The following is a 17,972-nucleotide window of genomic DNA, read 5'->3' as shown; positions in this document are numbered from 1 at the left end:
GAGTTAATTTTCCTATTTCTGGATCTTCCAGTTTGGCCTGCTGGGTTATCTGATCTTGAACCTGTCATTCGGGGAGAACATGGCAAGTAGCCTCATTAAACTGGGCACCTATGGTCAGGAACTGGCTGGTTCTCCTCAGTTGTCCCATTTTCTGTTTTGTGTTGGATCAGGGTGATCAGAGCTATAGAATTTCCTCTATACAAGGACAAAGAACAGTAAGATCTCATCTGTTTTGTTTACATTCTTGCTTCCATGTTGATCTTAGAGTATCAGACTTTTATTTATTGTCTAATCTATGTGTTTTTAGGTATAAGTTTGACATTTAGGAATACACTTGGACACTCCTAAATCTCAATCCAAACAGAACAGCTTCCCTGATGGTGTGTTTTCAATAACTAGACTGTATTGAGAAGTAAACATGTTATAATATGCAGCTGTGAATGTACACAGTTACTGAGTAGTGTCTTTTTTTTCTCTAGGCATTTGGATTTTAGTCATGTGAGGTGTCTCACCCCATGGCAACAACTAAAAAAAGACCTGTATGTGGCTGCTTGCAAGATCCGCTACATTTGTAGAGCACAGTTACATCTTCCAAATACTAAGATATTCTTTGTGATAGTAATAAATTCCATTGTTTCCTAGCTACCGCGTGACAGGCACCATGCCAGGTGCTTAAGTCCATGATCTTTAATCATCCCTACTTTACAGGTAAATGTGGCTGAGAGGTGCAGTAACCTGTGCAAGTTATCCAGCTAATAAATGTCAAAACTCCGTTTGAACCAATTTTGTCCAACGTAAGAGCTTGCAGTCTTTTGTCTACACCATGATAACCATGCTCTTACGCTTTCTTTAGCTTTTTATTTTGAAATAATTATGAACGCTCAAGAACTTGGAAAACTAGTGCATTACCTAGCTTCTCCAATAACTGTATTGCTTGATCAAAACCAGGAGATTTATGGCACGATACAGTTCACTAAGACTCTGACTGTACTTGAACTTCACCAGTGTTTCATGCACTCACTTTTTCATAGGTTTCTGCATAAAATTCTGTGACATTTGATCCCATGTATAAAGTCATGGGACCACGTACTAGCAATCAAGATCTGCAACTGATGCTGCCCATTTATAGTCACACTCTCCTTCCCCGCACCCCTGGCAACCATTTCTTTGTTCTCCATCTCTCTAATTTTGTCACTTCAAAAGTGTCATAAATGGACTCCCTGCAGTACGTGATCTTTTGAAATTGGCCTTATCTACTACTCAGCATGATGCTTTTAAGAGCCTTCCATGTCGTTGTGTGCATCCATAGTTCCTTGTTTTTTTGTAGGTGAGTAGTATTCTACGGCATGGAAGCACCCCATTCTTATACTTTTTGAATTTCTAGAATACCCATGAGCTATATTTATATTCTGTAAAGAAATGCTTTGTTTTTGTATTGTACAAAGGAGAAGGATTTCAGGTAAAACTTAAACTTTATTTGTATCCCCCAAAAGGAACATCTTCTAAAGGGCAAAACTTCAATAAACAGCTTTAAAATATTTTCTTTATTATCAAAGTAATCACAGCACTCAAGAAAATATTGGACTTAAACAAATTTCTGTAGGCCTCCCTATCTTTGGCCACATGAATATATATCTTACATTACTGTAGTCAGTGTAGTTTGTATGCTGCTTTTTTCCACTTAAGCTTGTTTTTCCATGTACTGTAATTCTTTTCGGAGCTGCGTGCTTAGTCCTTCAAGTTGACTAACGGTCATTTTCTCCACCCTGACGTCCCCCTCTGGCTCCACGGAGCATCTTCACACATGTAACTGTTCGTCGTGTTGTGCAATAGCTGTAAGATAAGCCCTTAAGAATGCAGTTATGGAGGCAAAAGGGTAGGACCATTTGTCTGGCTCTTTTGATGTGTGTTCCTAGACCTTGGCTCAAATCTCAGACCTTCCCCATATTTACCAAGCAAGTTACGGAAGCTTTCAAAAGCCTTGATTGCCACGTCAGGAAACGGGAATACTACACCAACATCCAGAATGGTTGGGAGGATAAAATCAGAAAGATGAGGCGTGCAGAGCCCCCACGGCAGCGCCTGGCACAGACGACTGACTCCGTGTGTAGCGGCTGCTGACAGCTCGTGATGACTGGTGTGACACCACGCATGCGATCCTGGCTCGCCGGCACTTGTACGGCCCCCTTGCACCCAGCACTGGGATGAGGAATGATGGAGCGGCATCGCTGTGCATCCAGGCCCTTCTCCTGAGGGAGACGCACCCAGGCCTCAGCTAGGCGCTATTTCCAGATGTTCGGTTTCTGGTGTGGGGAATATAGACCTGCGCGTTCCTGGCAGACAGGGTAAAACAAGCGGTGCGGCGCAGTCTGAACCAAGCGTTGTAGAACTTCAGACGAAGGAGTGGTCAGTTCGGTTCTGTCTACTTAGGAAGCGGAGCTTTGTTAGAGGTGACGTTTGTTGGGCCAGGGCGTAAGCCATGGGAAAACATCTGGTAGTTGGGGAAACCTAGATCAGCCTGGACAAAGGGAGCACCATGCACAAAGCACAGAGGCCTGACTGTAGATCGTGCTTGAGGAATGGGGAAGGTTTTCATGTAGTTTGGAGTGCAGACTGGTGTGGGAGAAAGGCCTGCAGAGACCAGCTGGAAGTGATACCACGGAGCCCTTGAATTGTGTCCCTAGGAGTTTAGTCTTTATTCTGTAGGCACTGCAGAATGGCAAGTGTTTGGGGATGCATTTTGGCTGCCTAGCTGGCTGTTGTAATGCTTGCTCTTTTATGTGTGATCTGTATCATATTTTCGTTCATAGAAAGTGGCAAAAATGGCCAAGGTAAAAGTGCCCTAAAGCATATGGTTTTTTAAAAGTGTTTTTATGTTTTAATGATACTGGCAGAAATACTGACTTTTGCATTTTTGTCCATTACAGGATTCTGCTCTAATACTTGATGTTCCTCTGGGTGTGATCTCCAGAATTGAAAAAATGGGAGGCGCGACAAGTAGAGGAGAAAATTCCTATGGTCTAGATATTACTTGTAAAGTAAGAGATTCAGTACTTTCTTCTGTGAAAAAAGACACATTAGTGTTGAATACTGAGTAACAGTTAATGGGGGTTTACCAAAAAAAAAAAAAAAAAAAAAATCAAAGACCCTATTTCATCTAAGTCCCAAGAGTGGTTCTTCCCTTGTGATCAGGCTTCCAAAACCTCCTGGGGAAATAGTTCCTATTAAAGAGACCTGTGAGGACTCAGACCTGTCCTTCTGTCAGCTTGACTGGATAGGAAGAAAACTTTATAGATAGAATTTTCACACTTTTTAGTTTTGCCTGAGTCTGCTCCTAGTGTCCCTTTATGTGATGTGTTACCAGCTAGACATCTTCACACCGTGAAAGGAAAGAGAAATGTGAGAGATTTTACCCTCTGTGAACAGGATGTGCCTCTAACAACCTTTGTAACTTTTGCTTAGTTTTCAGAGGTAACATTTTGCCTAACATTTTGCTTTGGCATGGTGGGTGACAGAGATTTAATGTTAATAACATTTACTCAGCTGTAATAATAACTGTTTATTGAGCATCTCTGTCGGTGCAGACACATGCTAGGTGCTTTGCATTCAGTCCTCAGGGCAACCCTCTGAGATGGACAGTGGCATCTCCATTTTATCGTTACAAAGCCTTAAGCCTAAGAAGAGTTAGGTCACTGAGCTAAGATTACCCAACAAATGGCAAGGTTGGGATCCAAATACAGTGAGATGATCATTTTGCAGACAACAGGCTAAACCTTCTGGCAAGAAAACTTCCTTTCCAGGTATTAAGTGTCAGATGGTTATAATCCAAGTAGAATAATAATAGAATAGAGTAATGTCCAATCCCAGAAAGAGTTCAAAGGGGCTTGGAGCTCATCTGTTCCAGTGCTTCTCACAGCTAGATCTGGGAGATGTGACCTTTTCTCAGGCACTGTGATTTCTTAAAACTAATCTCCTATAATTGTGTTTTGGTTATAAATATGGTATGTTTGCTTTATTGTCTCCAGTTTATAAGAGATGAAGACTAACTAGTACACTCTATCACAAACCAAATGATTGTGTGGTCATTAGGCCTGAACTGAAATTCTCCATCACTGCCCACCTTGGCTTCTTTTGGTTTTTGTTTTAATCCAAGCTACCTTAAATGCCTTATGTATGATCCCAGCTACTGTCTTCACTTTGGGGCCTAGAAATACAGGGATTTACTTTTAAGGAAGTGTTTTTGCCTTTTGCATAAAAGGATCCATGGGAGTAGAGTGTTATATTACAGTACTCAAGGGAAAATTGGGTTGCTAATATTGATGGCTTTGAAAGTGACTTCAGTTCTAATAGAATTTTTTAAAGTCCTGTTTGTTGCCTTGTCAATAGGAAGAATTTGTATTTTAATATCAGTCCCCCCAGAGTTAACAAGATAAAGCGCATTCTTACCCTTTGACTGTTTATTATAAAAACGGGGCTTAGGGACAACTCACCAGGCATCACTCGCAAATGTTACACATATCTAGATTTCTTGGAATTCGCGTTGAGCCCAAAGATGATGGCCTAGAACAGTGTTGTAGCTCAGCCTCTTCATTCCGTTATCTCCCTGAGAACTGCGATGTTATGAGAGTCAAGTCCCATGTTCTCAGGAACAGACCGGAAGGTGATAGAAAGGGAACCTGCTGTGGCGGGGGAGAGGTGGACTCTCCCGTCTTGCAGGTCAGCCCCAGTGTTGCCCTGGGGAGACTGGTCATTCTAAGCCCTACGGATTTGGGCCTACCAGCACTGTGCACGGGGATTTCTGCTTTCACCCGGGGGTGTAAGTCCCAGCACAGGAGAAGGTGGCTCTGAATATGTGAATTTTTACCCACAGGCACCACATCAGCCCCTGCTGACAACTTGGAGCCTTAAAAAAAAAAAAAAAGCCAAAGCCAAGCCTTAACCACTGCAAAACCTCCTCTCTCCTTCCATGCCTCACCCCTGTTTACTCGCTTTAAAGACTGTGGTATTTTGAGGTCAGCAGCGATGGGTGTTGTTTCTCTAGAGATGGGTTATAGAAATGATGTCTCCATAAATCAGCCCTTTTGGTATTGTTGCACCGGGGATGTGTTTACTCGGACTCATTTATTATAGCGAGGCTTGGTGCATCGCCACGTGACCCACTTATCAGACAGGCCGAGGGGGGCTGTGAGGCTCTTCTGCCACAAGGCTCTTTCTCAGGGGCCCTCCCCTGACGACTCAGCCTCTAAGGAGACCAGGTGGAACTTACCACTTAGGATATGCTCATATTTCTGCTGTAGATTTGGTGAGCTGCCGCCTGTGAGTCATTTGCCTTTTCTGTTTCAATTTTCTTGTTGGCAAGATGAGGTAGTAATTTTTTCTGTCCTTTAATTACATCTGAATCAGATGGCAACAAGAAGTAGTTGTTGGAATCACTGATGGATCAAAATAAATGGTTATGTAGAAATGGTCTAAATTCTGGCCAAGTGGTTAAGAACAGTGATGTTACGGAGTTATCAGCTGACCCCAGGCTGTTAGGAGGAAAGTTCTGCACAGGTCTTTGAGCCCCACAGATCCTCGGCTATCTGGTGCTGTGCTCGTGGCTCAGTTGTAAACCCTTTCGAGGCATGTCATCTCATTGAAATGATTATTCCCTTTTATTTGACTACTGCTTTGCATCATGAGCCAACAACTAATATCCCAGTTTTCTTGGAATATGTTGTGAATTGGGTTTTGGATTTTATTCAGTTCTGTGCTTTTAAAAGTGAAAGCACGGAATCCTAGAGCTGGCAAGGCCCAGTAGATGCCATCTGTATAGAGACTGAGCAGTCTTGGGTCACTCAGTGGAGGTCTTCGGGTCTAGTTCTTTATACCGCCTCTGCTGCCAGGGGCATTCTGGGATGTCCTGTAAATGGCAAGGCCTTTGCTAGTCCTTCATGCCAGAGACTTAGGAAGCTTTAAGTGTGCTCCTGAGATACTAAATGAAAAAGCACTTTGAAAAAATGTAAAGATCATGACATCCAAGAGGGCAGGGACCAGCTCAGCTGGCTGCCTCCTAACGTCCCCCCAGGGTCCAGCACGGGGCTCGTTTTTCTGAATTGAATTGGTGTTTTGAGTGCTCAGCCACTCGGTCACAGCACAATGATTGATTTAGGAGACAAGCGAAACAACTCTAGCTTTGAAAGTAAGACAGAATGTTATATATTTGATAGGTAATACAACTTGATATTTAAGGGAGCTTTTTTGGTTTGGTTTCGGTGTATGAGAAGGTTTTCTTGCTTAGCAAAAAGATATGTATTGAAAGCCCCTTTTAAAATCCAGTTTCAAGAGTTAATGTTTAGTTCCTGAAAGCACAGGGGTACTCAACTGTGGTCTATGTAGAACACTGTGCAAGTCAACTTGATGGGAAGAATATGTTCCATTACTTGTATGAGAGCTTAAAGTGCCAATCATTTCCTGATTTGTTAGAATGAGACTTGAAAGGAGCATGAGGGAGAGGCAGAGAGCTTCCGTATTTTCATGACATGTTTGACAATTTTGAGCTTACATGTGATAGCAGGTACACATTTGAAAAGTTCTGTGAAGGGGCACCGGGGTGGATCAGATGGTTAAGCATCTGCCTTCTGCTCAGGTCATGATCTCCGGGTCCTGGGATCGAGCCCCACGTCGGACTCCCGGCTCAGCCAGGAGTCTGCTTCTCCCTCTCCTTCTGCCTCTCCCCCGCTTGTGCTTTCTCTGTCTCTCTCCCTCTCAAATGAATAAATAAAATCTTTAAAAAAAAAAAACTGTGAATAAAATACTCTTTTATAGGGAAAATACTGCAGAAACCGGTTGAAGTAAAGAGATACCGTAGATGGTGTGCAAGGCAAGGTTTGATTTTTCTTGTTATAAAATGACTTTAGCTCTGTCTTCTCTTTAGCACTGGTTGCTTTGTCTTTACACTCGTGACTACGATGAGAGTATTTTGAGGTATTCTTAACTGGATATTTCAAAATGTCACACAAAACAAAGTGATTTTCTTAGTAATCTAGATTAACTGCCCTTTCAGGTAAGTGAATCTTCCACTCCTTTAGTTGAAGAGATTTTTTTTTGCTGAGGAATGTCACTGTATTTGAAGACTGAACTGTCAAATCTCTCTGCCCCCCCCCCCCAGGACATGAGAAACCTGAGGTTCGCGCTGAAACAGGAAGGCCACAGCAGAAGGGACATGTTTGAGATCCTCACAAGATACGCCTTTCCCTTGGCCCACAGTCTGGTAAATTCCAGGGCTCTCCCCAGCACCTGGAGGTTCTCGGGTGTCTCCCCTTTCATTTACTCTCTAGTCTGTGCTTCCCGGCGTGCTGGGTGTGCCAGGGTGTTTATTAAAGGTGATTGAAGCGTTCCCAGGAGGAGCAGGCCTCTCCTCTGCTAGTCTGTGTGGGATGGCCCGCCCCAGGTGACTGAAGTGTCACCCAGGGTGGTCTGTGCTCTCCCTCCCCCAGTGCGCCCCCGGCCTTGGCTCGTCCTCCTTAAAGGCATGAGGCAGGGAGGCGGTCTGTGGGCACCTTCCTTTTGCCACCAGGCCTTGCTTGCATCCTCACTCCCCTCTCCTTCTCCTCTGCTCAGCTCTAAACAGACTTGGAGGCAAGCACCTGCTAAGGGGAAAGCAAGGAAATAATTCTTAAAAAAATATGCATATATATATATATATATATATACACATATATATATATATATATGCCTTTACTTTGAGTCTAGGATGAGTATGCCGCTGTGTGGACTGAAGGAGATCATTTGTAATGTAGCCCTTCTCCCTGAGGCTGTCTTTTAGGTTTTTTGGCAATAAGAGCCTGGGATTTTTTTTTTTTTTTTTTTTTTCTGGTGAGACAAGGTTTCTCTCTTCCCAAATTTTATCAGGAGTTGTTCCGGGCAAAGGAAATTCACAGTTGATGGAAGGGACAATTATACAAAGACTGGAGGTCTAGAGAGATTCATAAAGTACTCCTCATGAGTCATGTGTTGATTACAGATTCAAATGTAATGCTTTTAAAACAAATGTAATGATATAGAGTTGAACACATTTTCAGCCCTTTCTCAGTTTTTGATTAAATGTGTGATGTAAAACCTATTTCAGTACTAAACAATTTCTTTAATGATTAGGGCAAAAAGTTTTATAAGAACACATCTTTGGAATATTTATGAAAGTGAGAATGTAAGTCTAATCCACGAAAATTCAGTTAGGGAACATGTTCTATCTTGGGCTTTGCGTATCTGGCCCCAAATTATCAGAAATTTGAAGAACGGCTCACACAGTAGGTTTGAAGGAGCAGAGGCCCCAGTCCATCTCCTGTAAGATCCCCTTTCTCTGCCATCTTTTGTCTCTTTTAGGGTTTACTCCCCTAAAAAGTCAAGTATTAGACCAGCTTTCTCCAAACTACTGACCCAGGGCGCCTGGGTGGCTCAGTCGTTAAGCGTCTGCCTTCAGCTCAGGTCGTGATCCCAGGGTTCTGGAATTGAGCCCCGCATCGGGCTCCCTGCTCCGCGGGGGGCCTGCTTCTCCCTCTCCCTCTCCCCCTCCCCCTGCTTGTGTTCCCTCTCTCGCTGTGTCTCTCTCTGTCAAGTAAATAAATAAAATCTTAAAAAAAATAAAATAAAATAAACTACTGGCCCATCTCTCGCCTCCATCCACACTTCTGGAAAGAACAAGCTAGTCTGTTCTCGTCTCCAGTTTATTCATTCCTCCAACCCATTTCAGTGCCCGCCTTTACTGTAGGTACCTTCCCGGAACTGAGGCCCTCTTACTGGCCAAATCTAATGGCTCACTTCAGTCTTCATTCTGTTTGCTCTTCCCCCAGCATTCAGCGGTTTGGAGCACCCCATTCTAGCAAGTCCTGGTTTGTGTGTTATTCTGCCACCTTGACTGTCCTTCCCAGTCTCCACTGCCTCTGTCTTTTCCTTTGTGGACCATCTCTGTGGTGGTCCCCCTTCAGCTGCCTTCTCATGTTACTCACTTTGCCTCGATGGTTTCGTTTCATCCCATCACATAAGCTGTCATTGCCATATGGGTGATTTCGAAATCTAGCCCCGACACTGGCCTCCAGTGAATGTAACCAGCCTAACTCTCAAACATCTTCCTCTGGAAGTCCTTGAGCATCACAAGCTTGTTGTCTCCCCCAACCTCTTCACAGCTCACCAGACCTGCTCTTTAGCCTACATGCACCTCAATGAGGAGGATCCCCAGTTGCTCAGGTTTGAGAACTTGAAGTCAAGTGTCTTATTCTCTCCGTGCCTTGCCTCCCATAGCTACATCTGTTCCAAATCCTATAGGTTCTACTTATTAGTGACTCTCACATATTTCTTCCCATTTCTACTTGGGCTTCCTATTTTAACCCATGCTTCCCAACTGGCTTCTCTTCTTTCAGTTTCTCTCCTTCCAATTTATTCTACAGAGTGCTGCCAGTGGTTTTTTAATTGAACTACAATCATGTCACTATGTCCCACTCTCCACAAAAACAAAAACAAATTCAGTGACTTCCCATGGCTTATACCCTACATTCCAAGCACACAGGACTTCCCTGTGCTCCTCCAATACACATAGAACTTTCTCAGAGCAGAGTCTTTGGTTTTTCTATCCCCTTTACTTGTAGGCCCCTTGTCTCTTTAAAGCCCATCCTCCACCACCTTGCTCAGCCATAAGTCCTTCTATATACCATCTGTGTATACCCCCCGCCCCCCCCCGCCCCCCGTAGGGGTTGTCTTGCCTCTCACTTGTTAGACTTTGCAGGTCCCTCTATTAGAGCACTTACCTCAGCCTGCCTTACATAATAATTATGTAGGAATTGCCTGCCTCCTGCTATATTATGGGCTTATGAATGCAGGGAGCCGCCATTATTTCTCTCTCTCACTTCACCGTAATGACTTCTGCATGGGAGTTGTATAATGATGGCTTTTTTTATTGAACTCAGGTTAAGTAGAAAGTGAAGGAAAAATCCATTTTATGGAAACATGGGACAAATTTCTGGATGTTGTGGATCTAGCATCAGAGCCTGGGATTCCGGGTTGCTGTCATTGGAGTAGTCCACAGAGGGGTTGATTTCTCGTCTGTGGTACTCGGCCTTAATTTTTGTACTGGCACTAGAAATCCCTACTTCTTCTTTGGGAAGTGACAAACTTGAGAAAAAATGTCAGCCGGATTACTTATACAAAGTTTTGGAAAATTACATTCCCTAAGTTTTAACCACTCAAAGTCATCTTTAAAAAAAAAAAAAAGTTAAACCAATCACTGAAACAATACAAGATGCAGATAAGAACAGATCAGCTATTGCCATGGCTTTTGGAACATCTGTTCTTGCTATTCAAGTCAACATGTACAACTGTCTTGTAAATAAGTTCATTTCGGCGTACTGTGTTGGGTGGTGTCGGGGAGCAGGGAGGGCAGATGAGGAGGAGGAGTATGGGCTGAAGGAATGATACCTAGCCCCATTCGGGGATGTGACAGAAGTGATAGGACACATGTGTCTGGCTCCGATATGGAACAGTTACTTTCGTGCTGTAAGAGAAATGCAGAGGAAGTCTACTGGGGATTCACAGGAAGAAGAGAACACGTCCAACCTACATGGAAAAGCCTGCATGAAATTTGATAGTCATTTGGGTTGAGACTTGAAGGATGGTTATCATTTCCGTTGGAGGAAGTGGAGTTTCAGGCAGAGGCAAGACCCTGACCCTCGACACAGCAGAAGGAAAGCTGGAAGCAGTGTGAAGTGTTTATGAGGGTAGCCAGGCGCTGTTTGGTCAGAGCGTGGGCAAGAGGAGCTCTGGGCTCACGTGATGGACGGCGTTGCCAGGGAAGGAGCTAATACCTGGGGAAGTGGTGGAGACCTACGGAAGGTTTTGAAATAAGTGAAAGAACTGAATACAAGGTCATGAAGACTAGACAGGAGCAGAGAGCTCACAGAGCCTGGGAGGGGGAGTCAGAGGCCAGGTGAGAGGTCCACAGTGCCTGACCAAGGACCCGGCAGTGCAGGTGGCCAGGGCGGGGTGGAGGATGACAAGCTTGGGCAGCAGTTTGGTGAGAGAGGACAGCGAGGAAGGCTGAATCATCCTTCCCTCTAGGGTTTGCGGCTTGAGTGATGAGGAGGGTGGGGTGCCGTTGACAGAGCAGGGAGGTCAGAAAAGGATTTTGTTTGAGGAGACAGGTGGAAGACAGGGCAAGGAGGGAGGAGTGGGGAGTTCTGTTTTGTTCGTGTGGCCGTTAGCATTACTGTGGCTTTTTGACAGAATCGACGGCAGCGATTTCAGGTCTGCTCCTCAGAAAAGGGTCTAGAGATGTAGATTTGAAATCGTGGTTCTTGATCTGTTTGCAGCTATGGATTCCTTTGATAATATGATACAAATTTATAGTTTCTCATCCCCTGAAGAATGCACTTATGTACAAAACTTTACATAAAATGTTAGGGTTTCAGCCCCTCTGAAGCCCATCTTTCCCAGGTTAGTTAAGTTAGTTACTTAAGTAACCCTGATGTATAACAGAGAAGTCCAAACAAAACCTGTGTTTCATTTGAAGCTGAGAAAGGTGAATGAATGTATTTGTGGGAGGGGAGAGGAAGCAAGAGAGAGAAGGGATCTTTCTGAAGCAGGATCCTGGGGAAGGCAGAGGGGGATGGGGCGAAAGCCAGTTTGTAGGGCAGTTTTGGAAAGGCGAAGGAACAATTATTCCTCTGAGACAGGAGGGAAAGAAAAGTTTTCAAACTGCCACAGTGGGGAATGCGAGAGTGTGCCAGGAAGGGATTTCCTGGAAGCCTAATCTAAGCCTGATTGCATTGAACAATACAAAGGGCCCTGCTTGAAAAATATCACTTTGTTAATATTATTGAAACTGTTAAACCAGCTGCAGATTATCTCAGTGTTTTGGTTTTTTTTTATTGTAAGCATTTGAGGTCAGAGGTAAGCATGCTGTTGTATCCATGAAATGGTGTCTGAAGGCCAGGAGAGCTGGGTTCCAAATCCAGCCATAGGGGGAACGGTGTACAAGTGGGCTTTTTGCTCTCAGACCACCCCTTTGGCTCTCTCTGGCCTCCTTCCCCATTAGCATTTTCACCACTCAGCATGTTCAAGTTGGGACTTAAACTTTGAATTGAACTTGAGCAGTTTAGCCACACAGAGTCGACCCCAGCCTATTAATTTGATTGTTCCCGTATTATGTCAGCTCAGTCAGACTTGGACATTGTTCCCATAACGTTTTCTACTTCAGCCAAAGTGTTTATTTTCTTGCTTTATTTTTGTTTTGCCTTACAAACACTAGAACTTGTACCAATTTCGCAAACTACCTTGTAACTCAACGCTACTTCTAGGTAAATGATACATTTTTATAAGAAACATGATAATGCTGGGGCGCCTGGGTGACTCATCAGTGGGTTAAGCATCTGACTCTTGGTTTTGGCTCACGTCCTGATGTCAGGGTCCTGGGATCAAGCCCCGCATTGGGCTCTGCACTCAGCAAGGAGTCTACTTGAGATTCTCTCTCCCTTTCCCTCTGCCCCCACTCCCGCCTCAAAAAAAATAAAATAAATCTTGAAAAAAAGAAATGTGACAATGCTTCTGACGTAATTATTTAAAGGCAAGAACAAAAATTGTGTAAATCTGAATAGAGCCTGATAGTGCTATTGAAGAGAGTAATTAATTGTTGGGGTGGTTCGTTCAATGCCAGAGTTCTTCTTTCATTGATTTCCTTTATTGTTTGCTCATTTTTCACCCAAGTGGGATAACCAGAGAGAATATAAATTTTAGATGAGTGTTTAACTGTTAATCCCAATGTATTATTGAGTCATGAAATCCATTTACTAGGTTGCAGCCAGCATTTTTAAATGGACTAGAAGAGAAAATAGTAAGAGCATAATACGTAATACGTACCATGGGTACATATGGTTTTGTTAAACATTTGCTTCAGGGGTGTGTGTGTGTGTGTACAGGGAGGTGGTCATGGTGCAAAGTGTATGGTTTTCTGTTAATCATGATCTAGAAAGCTTGAAAAACAATCTTTTAGATAAAGGTAGAATATATAGAATAAAATGGGTTTCGAGTTAATTTAGGCATAAGTCAAGTCACTTACATCTGTCTTTACAGCTATAGGCATGCATGGACTTTCCTGAATTTTGTTTAAGAGAAGGGCTTGAGTTTTGACAAAAGTCATGGAGTGGAGCCTCACATAGGGAGGTGGAGAGCTGGAAGGAGTGGAGCCCGGGACGCGGTTGCCAGGCTCGTGGCAGCCACGGGTGAGGGAGAGTCAGAGAGAGGACTTGTTTACGCAGCCTTGCTGGCGTGTGCTCAGTCGCTTACCTGCTTGGCAACTTTGGAAGCCACATAATATTTACGTGCTCCAGCGTTCTCATCTGTAATGGGGATAATAACCCTCTCTGCCCCAGAGAGTTTTTGTGAGAATTAAACGTAAACTGTTTACAAGTGCCTGGCACGCAATAAGTGCCCTTTGAAAGTCAGCTGTGCAGTCGCGCGCCATTTTCCCAGCAGGTGCAAAGAAGCAGGTTTCCCAGGATGATTGCCCTAACACACTTTTTTTCCCCCCAGAATATTAATAAAGTGATTGTGATAATATGTGAGACACTTTAAGTCCCTTAAAAGAAGGGTGTTATGTGGATAAGGTTACTATCCTTATTAACAAACCATTGGTTGTACTTCGATAAAGGATTAGTTGAAAGTCTTAAATTTCAGTGTGTTAAATCCAGAAAGCATCTTAACTAGAAATGTGAAATAGGGGCAGCAGTGATCGTCTTTGGAAAAGGTTTCCCACTGTTTTTTCTGTCCATCTTTTGACCCCATGCAGGCCTCCCGCTTCCAATGTAGCGCGGCTCATTCGGGCGTGTGTACCTCTGTGTTCTGTGCTTTCCTGCGCCGTTCTGGATTAAGCTCTTGGGCATCACAGTGTTTTCTGCCTCTTGGTACTCTGAACTCATTAACACTCGTGTAGTTGCAAAGGTTTTTGGTGTTTTGTTTGCTTTGGTAAACTTGACCTTCATGTGGGTGGTAGGACTAGGCACAGGAGAGAAGACTCTGCTGCCTATGCTTTTGAGAGAGAGAAACAGCTGGGTTTCAGGACCTTTTCTGGGGAGGCCAGCAGCCTTCCACGGACTGATGGCATGGTACTTCCTACCATGGGCAGCACGGGGGGAGCAAGGTGTTAGAAATGGCCGCACCTTTCAGGAGAGGGTCCGGCTGCATTTGTAGGTGTTTGTGACTTCTGCCTTTGCTTCTCAGAGTCTTTGCCACTTGTCCATACGGCTTGAACACTGTGTCATTTCTACCTTGTGTCCACTCTGGCTCAAGTCCAGTTGTACTTGCTTGTAAAAATGATTGCACAAAAATTACCAAAGCGGGTGATGGGGGTGCACATCTTTTTCAATCGCTCAAATGAGAGTTGTAAATGATCCTGTGAATAGGCAATTAACAACAAGGGCACTTTTCCCTGGGCCTTCATTTTTCAGTCCAGAATTGGGGACATTTTTATAAATTGCTTTGAGATTTTAAAAATCTCAGACTAAAATTTAGTGGACTCCTACTTCCTAGGCTGACCACAGGATAGATAAAAGCAAACAGCTCATTTTCAGAAGGCAGTTGAAATGAGAAGCAGTACTGTGTGTACACACACACACACACACACACACACACACACCTGCTTTTCAGCCTAGATGTGGCTTTGGGACTGAAGCAGGTCTCAGTTCTCCATTTTCTCCTTGGCTAGGACTCTTTTTTTCTTGGACAAGCAGTAAATGTGGCCAACTGAGGGTCTCATCACACTTCTTGCCACCTCCAGGACTTGGCCCTTGGTCTCTTTCAGTCTCTCTCTTCTCCCTGCTCCCCATCTCCTGGAACCGTGCTCCCAGCAGGACTGGCCCCGCGTGGCCATCCGTGTTCAGAAGCCCAGTGTTCACTGCCTGCCTGCACGTGCTTGGCGGCCGCTCCCTTCAGAGCTCATCCCACTTATCGCCCTCCCACACCAGGGGAGCTATGCTTTTGAATGTGACTCAAGACCCTGCAAGTGCTCAAGCCACCTCTCCTTTCACAGGTTTTTTAAACTACTGAGTAGCCACGAGAGGATGTTTGTAAAACACATGTGAAGTATGAGGAAGTCTGATACCTGCAGCGTCCCTCTGGCTCCCGGGACGTTGTGTCTTTGACTTCATCCACCACGGCGCTCTTCAGCCGGGCCTGCTCTGCTGAGTTCTTACTTGCTGGCTCGAGGTGCCTGGTTTCCCAGGATGTTTTGTGATTCTTGCTTCTGACCTCCTCTTCCTCGGACCTTTATGGGAATACTCAGAGGCCAGGATCGAAGGCAGTTTGACGTTTCCTTCTGCCAGGCATCTTAGGGCACTCCCGGTGTGGGTCAATTACAAATTAGATTCCCTGCTTGATGTTTTCCGGACCACCCAAGTTTTATGAGCTTGGGCTACACATTGCTTCAGAGCTGCCTTGTGGCTATGAATTCCTGGTGGGGGACAGCAGTGGAGACTTTTTTCTCCCTCGATCAACACCAATAACCTGGACAGGTAACTTCCTTCGAGTCTCGGGGGGTTACTTCCTGTTTGTCCTTACCCTGAGGTTGTAGCACTTGGGAGGCCAACCTCTATTGAAGGCGGTTTCCAGTCTGATGCCCGTCTTGGCATCTTGGGTGAGCCTGGGCCTTTATGTCCTCTATCTCCTAAACTCCCAACAGGCCATGAGAATCCATTCTGTGAGCGCCCGGAGGTAAAAGCAGCGCTTTCCTCTTGCTCTCTACATTCCTGTTTGTGGTTAGTGTTTAGCTTCTGAGTATTGGTTCCTCCCTAGCTAGCTCAGTAGAGCATTTTTAAAAAGGTTTCTGTTTTATCCAGCATTTCTAGATGTTTTCCGCAGAAGGCTCAGTTAGAGCATCTATATACCAGACGCGTCTCCCTGTAGAAAAGTCCACTCTATACCATCCCCTCAACAGTTTCTCTCCCTCTCCTGTCTTCCAGCATTGCCCATCTGACCTGACTTCCAGATTCAATGCTTCGTGTTTCCCTTTAGCTGCTCCATAATTTCAACTGACCCCTGACCGTTCCTTTAAAATAATCTCTCCTCTTTCCCTTAAACCTGCTCCTCTGTGTTCCCAGTTTCTTGTGGTATCTTCTCTTCCTCCAAAATCAAGGCCACCATTGGAAGATTTCCCTTTTCCTGAATGTTTACTGCATCCAGGGTTTTCTTCTCTTCTTTTCTCAAGTGGTGGAATCGTACTTGGACTGGTTTTCCTGCTTCCTTTCTGTCTCCTACCCAGTCCACCCCTGCACGTCCTCTCCCTGGGACTCGGCTCTCATTCCCCCCGCCCTCCAAACGTCAGCAGATACAGACTTCGGTCTCCCCCACTGTGTGGCCTCACCTCTCAACTGTCCCCACTTTTTTCGACCCCCTCCTGCACTTTGGCCGTGTTTGCAGATGGCCTCGTATTCGCTGAGTTTGGCTACCAATTGTGCCTTTTTGTCATCATTGTTATTATTATGTCCAAGGTCATCTTATCCTTCCAGGCTCATCTCTCTAGAAATAACCTAGGTATTCTCTGGAGTCCCAGGTGCTCTGTGCTCTCCTCTTTACATGATTGGTAGTTGTGCCCTCCTTGTCACCGTCCTTTGGAGAATTTCTGACCCCTTAAAGACAGTGCCTGTGTCTTACTCATCTTTTTCTCTACTTAATACCTTGTTCATGGTAGGCCCTCGGTAAATGTTTGTTGAATTAATATACTAAGGTCAGTAGAGTGAATGAATTAAGAACCGGCAGCAACCAAGTCATCAGTAAGAATATTCTGTTTAGAAAGGGCATTTATTCAACAAGCACTACTTTAAAAGTTTGACAATAGCTAATATATGTCTATAATTGAAAATTCGGGAAGTATAGAAGGTACTGTTAAGGACTCAATGTTTGTGTCCTCCCAGAATCCTATGCTGAAGCCCGAATCCCCCAGTGTGATGGTATTTGGAGGTGGGGCTTTTGAGAGGTGATTAGGTTTAGATGAGGTTATGAGGGTGGAGCCCCAGGATGGGATTACTGACCTTATAGGTAAAGGAAGGGACCAGAGCTTGTGCTTTCCACCACGTGAAGTACAGCAAGAAGGCTACCCTCTGTAAACCAGGAAGTGGGTCTCACCAGAACCCGGCCCTGCTGGCTTCTTGACCTTAGACTTTGCAGCCTCCAGAACTGTGAGAAGTAAATGTTCATTGTTTTAAGCCACCCAGTCTATGGTAACTTGTTATACCGGCTGGAACTAAGACAGGTATGTCATAAAAATATCCCGCTCCAAGCATCCTTCACCCATCCTGTTCCCCTCCTCACAGACAACCAGTGTTTTCAGTCTGTTCCTGTCCACCCAGTGATAGTTTAAGCCTATTCATGCAACTTGTTAGGCATCTTTTCCCCCTTTGACCCTAGCGGGAGTAAGCTGTATGTGCTCTTCCATACCTTGCTTTTACATTTACCAAAGATATCGCCAGATGAGTGGGCTTCTTTACCCTATTTATGACCATACAGTACTCTGTTGACCGTACCATACTTTCTTCAATCCTCTCTTGATGGATACTGAGATCATTTTCTATCGTTTGCTGTTACATAAACTGCAGTGGGTAACCTTGCACATACATCATTTTGTAGGTGCTCGTGTATGTTGTAGGATAACTTCTTAGAAGTAGAATTACTGCTATTACCAAATATCCCTAAAAGAAGATGTACTGGCTTTCACTCCCACATGCAGTGGGTCAGAGTGCTTGTCTCCAGCTCTATTCATTTCCTATAGCTGCTCTAACACATGACCACAAACTTGGCGGCTTATAAAAACACGAGTCTGTCATCTTACAGTTCTGGAGGTCAGAAGTCCAAAATGGGTCTTGCTGGACTAAAGTCAGGGGGTGTGTGGTGCTGTGTGTCTTCTGGGGAATCTAGGGGAGAGTCCATTCCTTGCATTTTCCAGCTTCTAGAGGCAC

General features: G+C 44.5%; 1 protein-coding gene across 3 annotated transcripts in view; it reads left to right on the top strand.

Moving 5' to 3' along the window:
• The window catches only part of MTM1 (myotubularin 1), a 95,165-nt gene that overhangs the window by 36,883 nt on the left and 40,310 nt on the right, over window positions 1-17,972 (top strand). For 2 of the 3 annotated variants that reach the window (XM_032397428.1, XM_032397427.1), the window contains exons 5-6: window positions 2,928-3,038; window positions 7,151-7,252. In XM_032397428.1, the coding sequence (XP_032253319.1) occupies window positions 2,928-3,038; window positions 7,151-7,252 (213 nt within the window). The remainder of the gene's footprint in view (window positions 1-2,927; window positions 3,039-7,150; window positions 7,253-17,972) is intronic. The other variant, XM_032397429.1, reaches the window with a different exon arrangement.

The sequence above is a fragment of the Phoca vitulina genome, unplaced genomic scaffold, assembly GCF_004348235.1.
Source record: "Phoca vitulina isolate PV1807 unplaced genomic scaffold, GSC_HSeal_1.0 scaffold99, whole genome shotgun sequence".
In the NCBI taxonomy this organism is placed as follows: Eukaryota; Metazoa; Chordata; class Mammalia; order Carnivora; family Phocidae; genus Phoca; species Phoca vitulina.
This window is presented reverse-complemented; position numbering and strand designations above follow the sequence as displayed.